Genomic DNA, 14475 nt, shown 5'->3' on the forward strand with positions numbered 1-14475 from the left:
AATGATCTTTGGAAATAACACGATACGTGAATAAAGATGCCCAACCAGTTTAAATATTTGGTTGACTGGGTGATAAACCATAATAAATTTTATTTAGACTGAAGTCACATCCCTGGGGGTTTTCCTCACTTTAAACTGTTTGCTTGTTTTCTCCTTCATGTCTTTTTCTTCTTTAATTCAATATAAGCTGGTTCAAAATATTTCAGGGCTATTTCCTTCCATTTCTATGCTTGGGTACTTGTTTTGGATGCAGATCAACAGACTTGTTACTAACTCATATGATATTTTAAGGGTAGCCTTGAGCTACTCAGCCGGCAGCCAATTTTGCAAGATAAATTTGGTGCTTAGCAGTTTAAAATTCACTCTTTAATTTTTTTTAAAAAGCAGAGCAAATTACATTGTGCTGTTATGTATACTCTGCAGGTGCTCATTATCTGGATTGCTGCACAGCTTCCTTTTGTTTCCTACCACATGAAGCATAGGTTAGTGAAATGAACTTCCAGGACTAGTTGGCTTATTATTTTTGATCATTCATATTAACTAGAAAGCAAAATCATAGATGTGCAATATCATGACTTCTCACCTTTTTTCTATGTGCATTAGAATTTGTATGGAATTGTTTTAATATAGTGTAATTTATTTTTAGTATACAATACAATTTACAGAGCTGGTCTTTGTAGATTGGGGAAACTGTCTTTTTGCTCCTCCTTCCTCCTCCTCCTCCATTCTACAGGATTTTCATAGTCTTTTAGACTCTTAATGATCTCATAAGTTATTGGCCAATTGCTCACAATCAATGTCAAAAACCCATCATACTACTCAACCCCTCTCAGTGTCAACCCTCCCTCCCTCCCTCCCTCCCTCCCAGAAGCTACAGGAATTTGATTTATTGCTTTGAAATGGTTCCTGTAATACTGATTTCAATCACTAAGGGAAACGGGAGTATCTCAAAACATTACCAGCAGTGAATATATTTCAGGGTAAGTCATATCTGGGGAAAAAGAAACTTAACTTTGGTCCTACACTCTGGGAGAACATAAATTCAACTGTCTAATGAATTCACTGATCAATGAACACTACAGATCAGTTTCCAAGATTCTGTATGTTAATCCCTTATCTTCTTGACAAGAGGTCTAACTAATGAGACTCACTGTGAATCTGTCTTTCTGGATTATATTCTGTTGTTAGGGGCTTGATAGATCCTCACTTAGATTTGCAAATGTGCTTTGATGTTTTGATTTGACTGTAGCTTTGTTGAACTGAAACATCCATTCAGAGCTAATTCAACCTAATACATTGGGGATTTGTTCTTTTTTTCCCCTTTAGCTTTCTTTTGCATGCTTCCTGACTTTTGTATCTACTCTGTCATTGCTTTGCCAAATCTTTTCTGACTTCTCACTAGCAAAATTGATTTTGTTTGCAATATATTTGGTTTGCTGCTATCTTGAAGACCAAATTTTACCACCTAATTTTGTTATGGATTTTATTTTTATTGCATCTAGCTCTAAGAGATTCTAGCTAGAAGAGAATAATTGTAGCTAAAAGTTGAACTGTGGGATCCTTGGTGCTCTCTGAGTTTGTTAGTCTTTTGGCAGATGTTTCATTACCAAACTAATCCACTAATGGTGTTACCTAGTTTGGTAATGAAATATCCAGAAGAAAACCACCAAGTTCAGAACTACATAAATAAAATGCCAAAATAATTATGACACAGCAAATGGAAATTTTGTAAAAAAAATAATAGTATTCCAGGGAACTGAAGATAGTTCTATACTACAGTATAAAAAAAGAAAGGAAAAATGGGAAGCATTGATATTAAATGTATATTCTGTAATATCTATAATTTTAATATTTAAATGTAGAAATACTTCTAGTAGTATTAATTATCCTTACAATCTTAGCAAAGACGATGAATTATGCCATAAATAAGCACATTGTAATTGAATCACATTACTATTTCCTTAAATTAATGTTGTTTAAGTAATAACAAGTTATCCCATGTCATGTATTTCTACTATCTTTTGCAGGTCAGGGTGCAACCATGTTGATCCTCTTGCCATGAAAATTACTTTCAGAATAGCCCTTTGAGGTAAGTTAAGTTGCAAAATAATTGCAGGCATAATTATATTTGATCATATCTCTCTCTGATTTTGGTCTGACACATTAACCACTTCATTACACTAATAATGTTAGTTTCATTCAAGGTAAGATTACTGACTAAATTGTATGCTTCTGAATATTGGTCTCAAGTTTAAAAACGTCAGACTCCCCTGTAAGGCTTAGAGTATGTGAATGTGTTTTTAGAATCAGAATTAGTTTATAAACTGAATGAGCTATGGAGTATCCCTTAGGGCAGAGACAGATTAGGTGTACCATTTCAAAAGTGTTTAACACATCCTTTCACTTTATGACATGAATGAGTAGCAAGGAATAGAGATGGAGGAGGCCTGTATAGGAAGCCTTTTCAATCAATATTAAAATAGCCCTTCCTTTTTTTTTCTTGCAAAGTCAACAACTTTCTTTATTCTCTTCAGTGATACTAAATCTGATTTATAGTCATTCCTTTCAAAAACTTATTTCGATATCGAAAAGGACTAATAAAACAAACAAATGTGATTTGTAACAGCTAACAGAATCTCCCTGCTCAGTAAGCCATTTCTATCTGGTTATTTGAAAAGAAGAGTAATCTAAGCAATGCAAAGGCTGATGGAATATATGTTTCAGTATGCTGGAGAGAAAGAGGCACCTGTGTGTATCAAGGGGAATTGGGTAGGTGGACATGGGAAAAAGTTTGGATAGTGTCTTTATGTTGAATATTAAACATCCTTTCAATCACATCTTTCTTTTTCTTCAATACAGTAGTCCTCGAGTTACAGCCACAGTTAAGCCTAAAATTTATGTTGCTAAGTAAAACATTTGTTAAGTGAGTTTGCCCCATTTTATGACTTTTCTTGTCACAGTTATTAAGTGAATTATTGCAGTTGTTAAGGTTACATGGTTGTTAGTGAACCAAGCTTCCCCATAGACTTTGCTTGTCCAAAGGTTGCAAAATGTGATCACATGAGCCCAGGACTCTGCAACCATCACAATTATGAACCAGTTGCCAAGCACCTGAATTTTGATCATGTGACCATGGGGAGGCTGTAATGGTCATTAGTGTGAAAAATGGTCATAATTCACTTTTTTCATTACCGCTGTAACTTTGAATGGTCACTAAATGTACTGCTGTCAGTCAAGAACTACCTGTATTTCAGGTACAAATCCAGTGCAAGAACTTTGTCTTATAAGGCACAACATGCTTAAGCATGTTGAAACTCTCAGGACTACAGAAATTTTCAAAAGAGCCAATTTGGATTTTGAGGGGAAACAAAAACATTGGCCTTGTTAAAGCAGCTGCATCTTCTTCCAGACTTGCAAAAACAAAGATAGGTTCAACTTCTGGAGCAGTCTCAACTATTTGGAAATAAGTCTGAAACTATTTGGGTCGTGTAATTGCACAAAATGGAGATGCAGAGATGGACATCAAATGCTGCAATGGAAAAGCAACAGCTGTTTTCCAGAGGATGAATAAAATCTGGTCCTCCTCACCTATATCATTGAAACTTAAATTACGTTTGCTTGCCTCACTATAACTGCCTGTAGTGATCCCAATGACTTTTTATGCCAGCAAGATCTGGAAGGCATCAGTGAGTATTAACAAGAGACTTGACAAAGATACCTTCACTATTCACTATTTTGACCATGTTACTAATGAAGAAGTGCCCCAAAAGAGCTTCTCCTGTATATTACATAACATAGTCGCATGCAGAAGTCTCCACCTTGCAGATCATATACTCCGTACTTATTTTAATTGTGATGATTCTGAGATGAATAAACAAACAAAAATATTCTTTGTATGGGAAATAATTGAATTCCCAAGATGGTAATGAGTTGGATCCCCCAATACCAAATGACCAAGAAGATGCCTTGAAATAAATGGTGAAGAACAATCATAGATGACTCAGACTTTAAACATCACGTGAGAAGTTGCTGATGTACTCACTCCAAACCAAAAATACTGGAAATCCCTTGCTGCTAGATATGCTACATAGTATGGAACTAAGGTAGTATCTAATATTTATGCTAATGCTAAATTTGAAAATAATACATCCTTAAATACTTGAAAGAGCCTCTTTTGCACAGGCCTATAAATTTTTAAAGTATTTTTCCAATTGATTGGTTTAACACCAGGAAGTCAATCTTGGAAATGGGATGGGGTGAGGGATTGGAAAGCATTTGGGAGCATATCTTATGTGTGGTTGGAGGCTAGGTTTTGTATAGGAGGATTTTGTTTTGTTTTTAAAGTGTTCTATGTTCTAATGAATCAGTGGGAAGAAAATAGACTTGTCTCCATGAAATAATCAGTTTTAAAGTCCCTCTAGGTCCATTTTTGATGCATTTTCTCTTTTTTTTACCACAGGTTATATAACTGTTCATGAAGTGAACAGTTTTATGCAGTATTGAAAATTAGCACAAGTCTTTTTTTTTTGGTGTGTGTAGGAAGTTTTATTTAGGGAGTAACTTTGTGCCCCCTAGATGCTTGGGATTTTTACCAGCTCTAGCCAGCAAGATCAATTGTATGAGATTTTGCAAAAAAATATCTAGAAGGCGTTTTATTTCCCCATCTGTACTGTCTACACCTCCACCATACACTATATTGCACATTCTAGTTTCTTGTCCAATTCTTCTCCTTTTCTGTCTTTTTAGAACTACATTAAAAATTCAGATCCTGCACCTGAAATTACATAGTTTAGGCTTAGTTAAGTCTGGGAAGTCAATTAATCATTGAGCTATTAAATATATTCCACAAAATAAGACCCTTGACATTCATTCAAAAGGAGCATCCTTCAATGTTTTACACTTAGAAGATGAAGATGTTTAAAAAATATCCATGAAAGGCCTTCATCCTCAATTGTACTGAAGTGTAAATGATAACCTTACAAAAGTTAATTTACTGTGACTGAATTAGCAAAGTATTAATCTAAACACTAGCATGAATTGGAAAACGAATTGCAATGTTTAATTCACTCACTAATTCATTTCCACTGTGTGTCAATTTGGGGAATAGCTGTTTCATGTGTTTACCTGACTGTTTAGCATATCAACAACTCAGTATACAGTTTCAGAGCTTCAATTAGTATTAGAGCTCAGCCCGTGCAATATTTCTGGATCAGGTCTTGACCTATATTGCACCCATTATAGTAGTTTGTTTTGAAGGCTGAAGCAGCATTTGTGTGCCCCCCCCCCCAATTTAGTGCTGCTTTAACTGAAACTAAAGCAAAACTGGAGGTTTTTGTGGAAGAGGGATGTTACATTACTAGGATTCCTCATTGTCTGTTTCACTCTTGATTTTGCTGTTGTTTTACTATCAGCATCTGAGTGCACAGAAGACATTTCTTAGTAATTTCTGCACCCTAATCATGCTAAAGCACCATAAAGTAACCTAATCAGCAAACTCAATCTTATTTCTTCAAGCCAATCTTGTATCAGTTGCACAATTGGTGTAAAACTACTGTTCATATTTATTTTTCTTGCTTATATAGCAAGGAAATTATATAGTATGCAATAAACTCTTGCCTCATTCTGCTTTCCAGCATCTGGGCTCAAGAAAGCCATTCTCTTTCTCTCTCTTCCCCAACATTCCAATACAGGTAGTCCTGGACTTATGTGCCACAATAGAAACAGGAAAAATCATTGTTAAGCAATGTGGTCATTAAGTGCCGTTATGATTATTATTTTATTTGCCAGGATAATTAAGCAATGAGAAAGAGAGGCTCAACACAATAACATCTGCATCTACACTCTATCTCTCTTTTGTTTGCCAAATATGTACAATATGCATTGAAAATTGTTGATAGTGGAGAAGTAGCAACTTTTTCATGGAGTGCAGGCATAGGAGTTTTACTACTGTTAGAGTTGGGCAGTTCAATTAACAGGATATTGAATTCATTTTTATGGCTTTTTATCATTGTCTGGAAGGAACTGTTTAGAAATGTTGAAGGCTACCAAAGTGGAGGTGATCAAAATTCAGTTTCAGACTAATTTATAACTGGATGAGTGTGAAAATAGGGTGAAAAGTATTGGAAATACTTTATAAATAGATACCATGAACAGAGCACCATGAACTGTTTTCAACTTCATGATCACTCAGTTGTGGAAGTGTAGATTCATTCCTGAGCTATCTTGCTTTATTGACTTGATTTGTTTTGATTTCTATTTTGACTTTCTCCTTAGCTGAGTCTCAAAAGCCAAAGAACAGCTTCTTATTGTATTTCAGATTCTGTCACTTATTCTCATTCCGAGTCCCTGCATAGTTTTTCCTGCTCCAGCCCTGCCTTCACCTAGGTTTCTGGATCGGCCTGACCAGTTCTTTGGCAGTTTCCATTCACATCCAAAGCAAGCCCTTCTCCATTCCAGTCTTGAATTCCTTCGCCTCTCCACCACAGGTTATTGCAAAGAACTTTAGATGCATTTCAACCATGAAATCATGTCCCTTTAATATGTTTAATAAAATAAGCATCAGCTCCTAAATGTAAAATTCCTTTCAAGCTCTTTCTTCTTTTACACAAAATCAAGGAAGAATGAATTGAAATATGGATACAAGACTATGATAAAACTATGAGCTTTCTTTTCACTGTAAGAACAAAACAACACAAAAGTACAAAAGGAAGGGACATTACTTCCAAGGTTGATATGTGGATAAATAATGTATCATTTTAACACTATCTAGTTAACCAGTCATTCCTGAACTGATAGCAATATGGAAAGAGCACATTCCTAGTTATTTATCTAGTTGCAGATGGTGTAAAACATAATCATTAAAAAGTGGTGTGTAAGATGTATAAAAACTGCTCAAATTTCATGAGTGCTCTCCACAGCATCTTCAAATAGATTTTAATGAACTGATTTGGTTGCATGTTTACTGGAATATTTGCTATGTGAAAAGTTCTTGCTGTTTACATTTAGAGTCCTTGGTGGTTTCTGAGCTTTAGAGAGCACCAAGGACTCCACAACTGGTGAGCTATGTATGTTCTCTTGTATTGTTTACTCTTAGTATACTTCATTTAATTCAGACATTTATTTCAGCAGAGTGAAAATTAGAAATTTAAGTGCGATGAGAAAATATAACGAACATGTTAGTGTGTGTGTGTGTGTGTGTGTGTGTGTGTGTGTGAGTGAGAGAGAGAGAGAGAGAGAGAGAGAGAGAGAGAAACATTGGTAAGACCAGCAATCAATCACCTTAGCATGAAGTTAATAGCAAAGAAAATTGAGTGTCTGAAAGTGAGTGTATTGGGGGATTATAAATTACTGACAGTTTTGGATAGAGAAAGAAAGGAATACAGTTTTGTTTAATCTAAGCACTAAATCCATATTTCAAAGGTTGATATTATTTATAAACTACCGTCTTTCTCCGAAAATAAGACAGGGTCTTACTTTCTTTTGACCACGGGAATAAGAACTTGGTCTTATTTTCAGGGAGGTCATATTATTTTGGAGATGCAGGAGGTAGCGAGCGTGGTCACCTTACGGCTGCTGCTGCTGTGTTGCAATATTTTCAGGGAGGGCTTATTTTCGGGGGAGGGCTTATTTTAGTGCATGCGCTCAAAAGCCCGATTGAGCTTATTATCCGGGGAGGTCTTATTTTCAGGGAAACAGGGTATATTGTAAAATATGCAAGATTTAAGAAATAGGGAACAAATTTTGAGTGTAGCGATCATTACATAAAAATAATGTGGAATACTGAGTCTGAATACTGAACTTGAAAAGCTAAGTAGGGTCAAATCTGTCTATTACTTTTTGGAAGACCATGAAGAAATCCCATGACTATAGTTAGATTGGCATGTTGCAAAAACATCCTGGAAAAAGGCAATGAGCTGTATTCATATTGTGGACAAGAAAACCCACATGTTCATGTTGTCAGTCAAAACAGAGTTGAAACGTGAAAAAATAGAGAAGTGGTTGTAGTAATTGTTACTTTGGGGTTTCAGTGTAAATATTACTGGATGAATTCAATAACCCTCTGGACGGCTGATACAGAATGGTATCTTTAAGGTGACCCACTGATCCTGGGAAAGTAAAAGACAACATACAGGAAAATATAACAGATAAAATAATGCAAATCATAAGGATTTGTGAGTATTATTTCTCTAGAATAAAATTGTTTTCTGTGAAAAGTATGTATTTTTAGATTCTGTGTGATCAAAAGGACTATTTTAAGAAAGTGAAGTGCTATTGTTGTTAAATTAGAGGTATGGAGGTGTGAATACTGTTGTTGGTGATAATAGAATAAGGTTGTGTTTATGGGCATTTAAAAAAGATCATAGTTAATATGATTTGTTGTATTTTATGTATATTTTAAGGATCAAAACTGGCGTATATAAAGAACTAATATAAGAATCCAAGTAAGTTTTCTTTTTTGTTGCCAAGGTTACAACAAAGGATGGCATTATGTTGCTGTAGGATAGTTGAGTGTACCATTGGTAAAATAAGCTAGACTAGTTCATAACCTGTTCAGCTGCAATTTCCCAACCATGGAAAAAGCTCATGAATATCAGATATTAGTTCAACATTTGGAATGCTGAAATGAAAGCACTATAAAAGCTCCTCATATTGACACTAAATATCCAGAAATCCTGTTTAAGAAATATACTTAGGGACAAACATCGTCATAACAATGGTTTGTTCCAATAAGGCTACTGAACTTCAACTAGTTCATTTACATGTAGAAAAATGTCTTTAGAAATGTTGTGTTGAATTTGGGAACACGCGTTCCGGAGTCAGTTAATATTCATGAGTGGAATCTCATTGTCTTTAATGAGACTATAGCCTTTTTAAAAATATAAACCAAATACAAACCAATTATAAACCAGGATACAAGTGGTAGGCTGAATTTGAACCGATGTAATTGATAATTAACACTATACATTTTTTAGTTACATGAAATGGTTAGACTGTATAAACTATGACCATTATCTGATAAACGAACCAAACATATCTACATTGATAGCCCTTTTAGGCCATGGCTGGCTACATATTGATTTCATATCAGGTCTATATTGCTTATATCAAGGGTGTCAAACTGGCAGCCCATGGGCAGATGCATCATGTGCAGCCATGCCCACCCCAGCTCTGCAAAGGGGAAAATGTTGTGAAATGTCATGTGATGGCAACGTGACGTGGAGCGTTTGATACCCGTGGCTTATATCAAGAGAACCACAGCTATGTTTCTATTGATGACATATAGTCTATCTTGGGCTCAGTGTCTATCCATTCTTCCTATGCTACTGACACTAGATTTCAAGTTATCTTCTAACATCACATTATGAAAACCTGTACTAGGTCCTGGCTAGTTAGTATGTAAAATGGAAATTCATTGGAAGCTCCTTGTCACTGAAGCTGTGAGCTTTTTAATGGGAAATGCAATATTTATGTAATATAATAGAAACTTATTTTTTAAAAGTTGGCAGATAGAGGATGAAATGGAAGTCAGCAGATGTTTTATTTTTTCCTCTTCTCTTACAGCTCACTCATTTCCATTTGTTATCTCCTTTTGTGTCATAACAATAGGGTGTTCATCATTCTTTGTTGCAGGTAGAAGAAACATCCAATTCATTATGGATCATGTCTCTCTGCCTGTCACTTGGATTTACCAGTCAACACTATGATGTGCAAGAGGTGTGCTTCAGCCTTTTCTGCAAAAGGGAGGGAGGTGCTGAGGTGCTATTAGAGCTAATTAGAAGAAAGTCAATTACCAGAAATTTTTCCCCAGAGGAGTAAAAATGCCAGACAGCCACATCAGCTATCTTTTGTTATATTTGCAAGTTTACTGAAGCAACATTATTTAATGCTCACTCCGTGTGTGTGTGTGTGTGTATGTGGGGGGGGGAGGGTTTCTTAGACTTTGAAATCCAATATTTATACACTAGCTATTAAAGTGATTATTGCAGTGCAATCTTAGCCTCAAATTATACCTGTAGTGGATCATGGAATCATAGAATTGTGGAATTGGAAGATACTATGAGGATCATCCAGCCCAGGGGTGTCAAACTCATGGCATCATGTTGTCGTCATGTGACCCCCTTTGCTAAACTGGGCATGGGTGTGGCCAGCACGTGATGCATTTGGCCTGCAGGCTGCGAGTTTGACACCCCTGATCTAGCCTAACTCCCTAAGTGTGTAAGAAAACCAGTTAAGCCTCCAGGTTCTTATTTGAAACCTACAATGAGGGAAAAATCCATAACCTCCATAGGTGGAGCTGTACAAAACTTATAACTGAACAAGATGTAAGCACATTCAAGAATATTCATTATTTCTCTTCTTAGTGTCTGATCATTTTCCCTATGCTTCTTTTTACATACCTGATCTCATGCCCACTCTTCTTTTCTTCAAACTAAATATCATGTTCCTTCAGATTTTCCTCACAAGTTAGACCCTTAAGTGCCTGTCTCATCTTTGTTGTCTTCTCTCACTCTATTCTAACAGAGTCAATATCAGGATCACCACTAAATTTTCTATTCCAGCAGAACAAAATATTATGAGCAGAAAAAATAGCTTGAACTATATAGGTGTAGACTTTGAATCTTAAGAAAATTGGTCATGTACCTCAGAACCTGAAGATGGACATTTGGATATGGCATAAAGATAAATACTTTTTCAGAGTACCTATTCACCTTATCTCAGATAATGGATATACTCGGAAGAAAGATTTGAATAATGAAATAAGGGCCAGGAGGGGTGATAGATAATTTGACACAGTTCCGAAGAAGCACAGTTGAACATGTGTGTGAGCAGACGACACAAACAGATTCCAAAAAACCCGATGGTACTTCTGCCTGTTTTTGGCACAAAGCTCTCACATACCAATTTATCATGACTAAGTTTTATTTGATTTTCCTATTGTGAGAAAATGTAAAGGCAACTAGAGCTTTAGGGAACTCTTCCTGTCACTAGTATAACTTGCTTTCACATTCATTATCTGAAAATTGTGACATCAGAATTGTGAAATTGTGACATCAGAATTTGATGTTAAGTAATTATGATAATTATAATGATGATAATAGATATAAAACACCCGAGTTCCCCTTTATGACTGCCACAGCAACTGAGGTGTTTTCAGAGATTATGCTTCTGTTTAGGATCTTTCTGCCTGAACAAATTAACCTTGTTAAGAGAAAAAAAAAACCCAGGTGTAAGAAAGATAAAACTTGAGTTACTAAAAGACAGACTAGTGTGATAACTTATTCTGGATGCTGCATTCATATCATAATGAATGCATAATAGTCATAGAAAAACCAATGCAAACTAGTAAAATCAAACTAAAAATATGTTTATTGTAGCTTACCTTTTGTGCTCGTCGCTTATCAGCTCTTTGATTCTGATGATAAATTCGGCTGAAATTGGAAACAATAACCGGGACAGGAAGAGCAATGACAAGCACACCACTCAGTGAACAAATGGAGCCAAATATCTTGCCAGCAATTGTCTTGGGCACCATATCTCCATAACTGGTATGGGGGGAAAAAGGAGACAAATAAAATAGTACTGTTAGTACTAAGCAGAGCATATGTAAACACTGGCCAATCTGAAAATCTGGAGCAGTGCTTCTCAACCTCAGTAAATTAATTTAAAATGTGTGGACTACAACTCCCAGAAATCCTCAGCCAGCATGGGACATTCTGGGAGTTGAAGTTAAGCAACTGAGGTGGAGAAACACTGATGTAGAGCAGGCTTTTTAATCTGTTCCATGGAATTCTGAGATTCCAAAAGAATTTGATGGGATTCTATAAGAGAAAATGCAGTCTAGAGCCTTGAACTGAGTCATATTAACTTTCCAAAATTGTGTAAAAGTTGAATACTCTGCTAACAAAAGGTTCTGCTGAATCTACTTTAAATTTCCTACACTCTTTACTGAATCTTAGTTTGTCTTCATTTAGTGTGATGAGAACTTACCTAGGCAACAACTGCTCCATCGGATGTTCCATTTAGCACTTCTGCTGAATAAACCCCTGTGGCCCAAGATATAAAAGCAATCTTGAGCTCTATAAAAATGACAGATGATGCATTTTCCCATATTTGCTTTGTTTACATTAACAACAATCTCATGGTGATGGATGTGCTATTTAAGCTTTTACCTGTTTTTCTTCAAGCTACTCTGAAACTAGTTTTTGGCAAAAATGAGATGACTTCAGATTTTGCATCAATAAACCAAGAATGTTATAATTTTCAGTTACTTTTAAAAGTCACTGGGACTGCTTTATGTCTAGAATTTTTTTTTAAATCCAAATGCACCCCATATATACTCACTGACCTGTACAATATTAACATAAGCAAAAATGTACAAAAGCAAGCATATAATTCCATTTTCAGGTAATAGTTCAATGTTCAATTGCCTCTATTGTATATTATTCATTATAATGGCTGTTGTAATGAACTCTAGGAATTTCCTGTCTTCATTTGTGTAGTATTGGTACTGATCACAAAACAAGAAATAGAACCTGGAAAATCTAACAATAAAAGTCTTCTCCCGCTGAGTATATATGGTGGATTTTAATTCCCCTAATCTATAGTCAGTTCAACCAGTAAGGAAAATTGAGTTAATAGGGAAACCTGACAATAAAATTCATTCTACTTACATCAAATCTTCATAATCAATTCTGAGACACACTAATTAGAAGGTCTGTGAGATCCTTTGATCTATAGATAGCTTTACTGAACTGCATCTTCAAACTGAATTTTTCCATTCTATTTCCAGATAGGTTTACTGCATTGAACCAAAGCAAGTGACTCCAACTTTGAATAGAATTAATTCAGTCCGATGGTTCAAGATGAATATGTATAACAAATTAAACTGAATTACTGTTTCATGTAAGATTTGGGGTATATCCCTAATAATTGACTGAAAATAGTGAAAAATAAATGTACATTTTAAAATACATTGTAAGATTAATTCCTTTTGTGTGCATCCCAATGCCAGCTTTTTGAGGTAGATCAGTCAAAAAACATATAGCACACCAATTTATTGTTGTTTGATACAACAACAACTTTCACTAAAGAAAATCAAGTTTCATTCTTGCCCACTATTTCTTCCCAGGGCTAAGTGGATATTTACCTAACAATTCTTGCTTTCTTCAGGGCTAGTCTGGTGTTCCTCAACAACTGGTGAAATCAGCACAATATATTAAATATTAAATGGTTTACATAACACAATATATTTTTCATTTCCACTTTTCAGGTTAATCTTAAGACAGGACAAATGGACCAATAACACACCAATCCACTAGTTGGACAATCATCAAAATTAAGCAATGGCCCCTCTTTCCAGATCATGAGAAGGCCAAGCATTGCTACAAGAATTAGAAGCAATATAAATACTCCTAGAATTAACCACAAAAATAATGTATCAGGGACATTACACCATAATCAATCTGTAATATGTTACTGAAATATCTAATTTTTTCTCAAGGGCTTATAGTCAATGCCTATTTTTGCTGAAAGATTCTGGGATGCCTATAAAAATGTTTAATACTTCTTTATAAAAGTACAAACTATCAGTTTACTGACCACATTTCCAAAGACTTGTAAACCGTTGCAAAGAATACAAATTAATTCATGCCTTCTAGAATTACTATTGCTCTGTATTAGAAAACTGAAGTATCTCTCTGCTTGGATCAATAGTATTTAAAAGCATAGGGAATAGTATGTCTTATAAAACAGATACAGCAGAAAAAAATCTTGGCAGAATCCTTTTATTCAAATTTTTCAGTAATACAGGTATCTCTCAGTGAAAATATTAAATAAACACCATTAAAATATTTATCTTTTTAAGGTTGCATATGCATTCATGTATAATACTTCTTTTTAAAAGATAAAGAAAGAGAAATAAAAACAACTCTAGTAAATGTCAATACTTAGAATACGGGTTCTAAAGCTTACATCAATATACACTATAAATCAATTGGATAACAAAGGGAAATTCAAGAATTAAATATTTATCTATATTGTTTTTATATTTCTTTTTCTTCTAACAATGATAAATAATAATGTAGTGGAGATTTTGCTGTTAGGCTAAAAATTCATATATTTTTTCTTTAATATGAAAACAATACACTCTGCTTTACATCTTTTATAAGTGTTATATTGAGCATTAATAGTATAACCTAATTATCTGTCCATCTATAGATATTATCCTCTTTGAAAATATATATGTTATAAATTAAAGAAAAAACATTTTGAATGAACAAAAGAGGTACGTTTGCTTCTAAAAGAGCCAGAGGGCTATATTAAACTTTGCTTTTTAAAAATTTTTGAACTTGTTTAGCGACCCCCATTGAGACGCACAAGTGGTGGGCAAGTGTATGAAGCTTCATTTTGAACAGAATAATAAAGTTTTGGTGCTTTGGAAAATAGTTTGATATCTTTGTCTTTGTAGGTGCCCCT

General features: G+C 34.9%; 1 protein-coding gene across 1 annotated transcript in view; it reads right to left on the reverse strand.

The window, feature by feature from the left end:
* KCND3 (potassium voltage-gated channel subfamily D member 3) overlaps positions 1 to 14475 on the reverse strand; it is a 336188-nt gene that overhangs the window by 61719 nt on the left and 259994 nt on the right. Inside the window, exon 3 of the mRNA XM_081946152.1 lies at positions 11381 to 11543. Coding sequence (XP_081802278.1) covers positions 11381 to 11543 — 163 coding nt within the window. The remainder of the gene's footprint in view (positions 1 to 11380; positions 11544 to 14475) is intronic.

This window comes from Natrix helvetica (genome assembly GCF_964273705.1).
Source record: "Natrix helvetica genome assembly, chromosome: 3".
NCBI lineage: Eukaryota > Metazoa > Chordata > Lepidosauria > Squamata > Natricidae > Natrix > Natrix helvetica.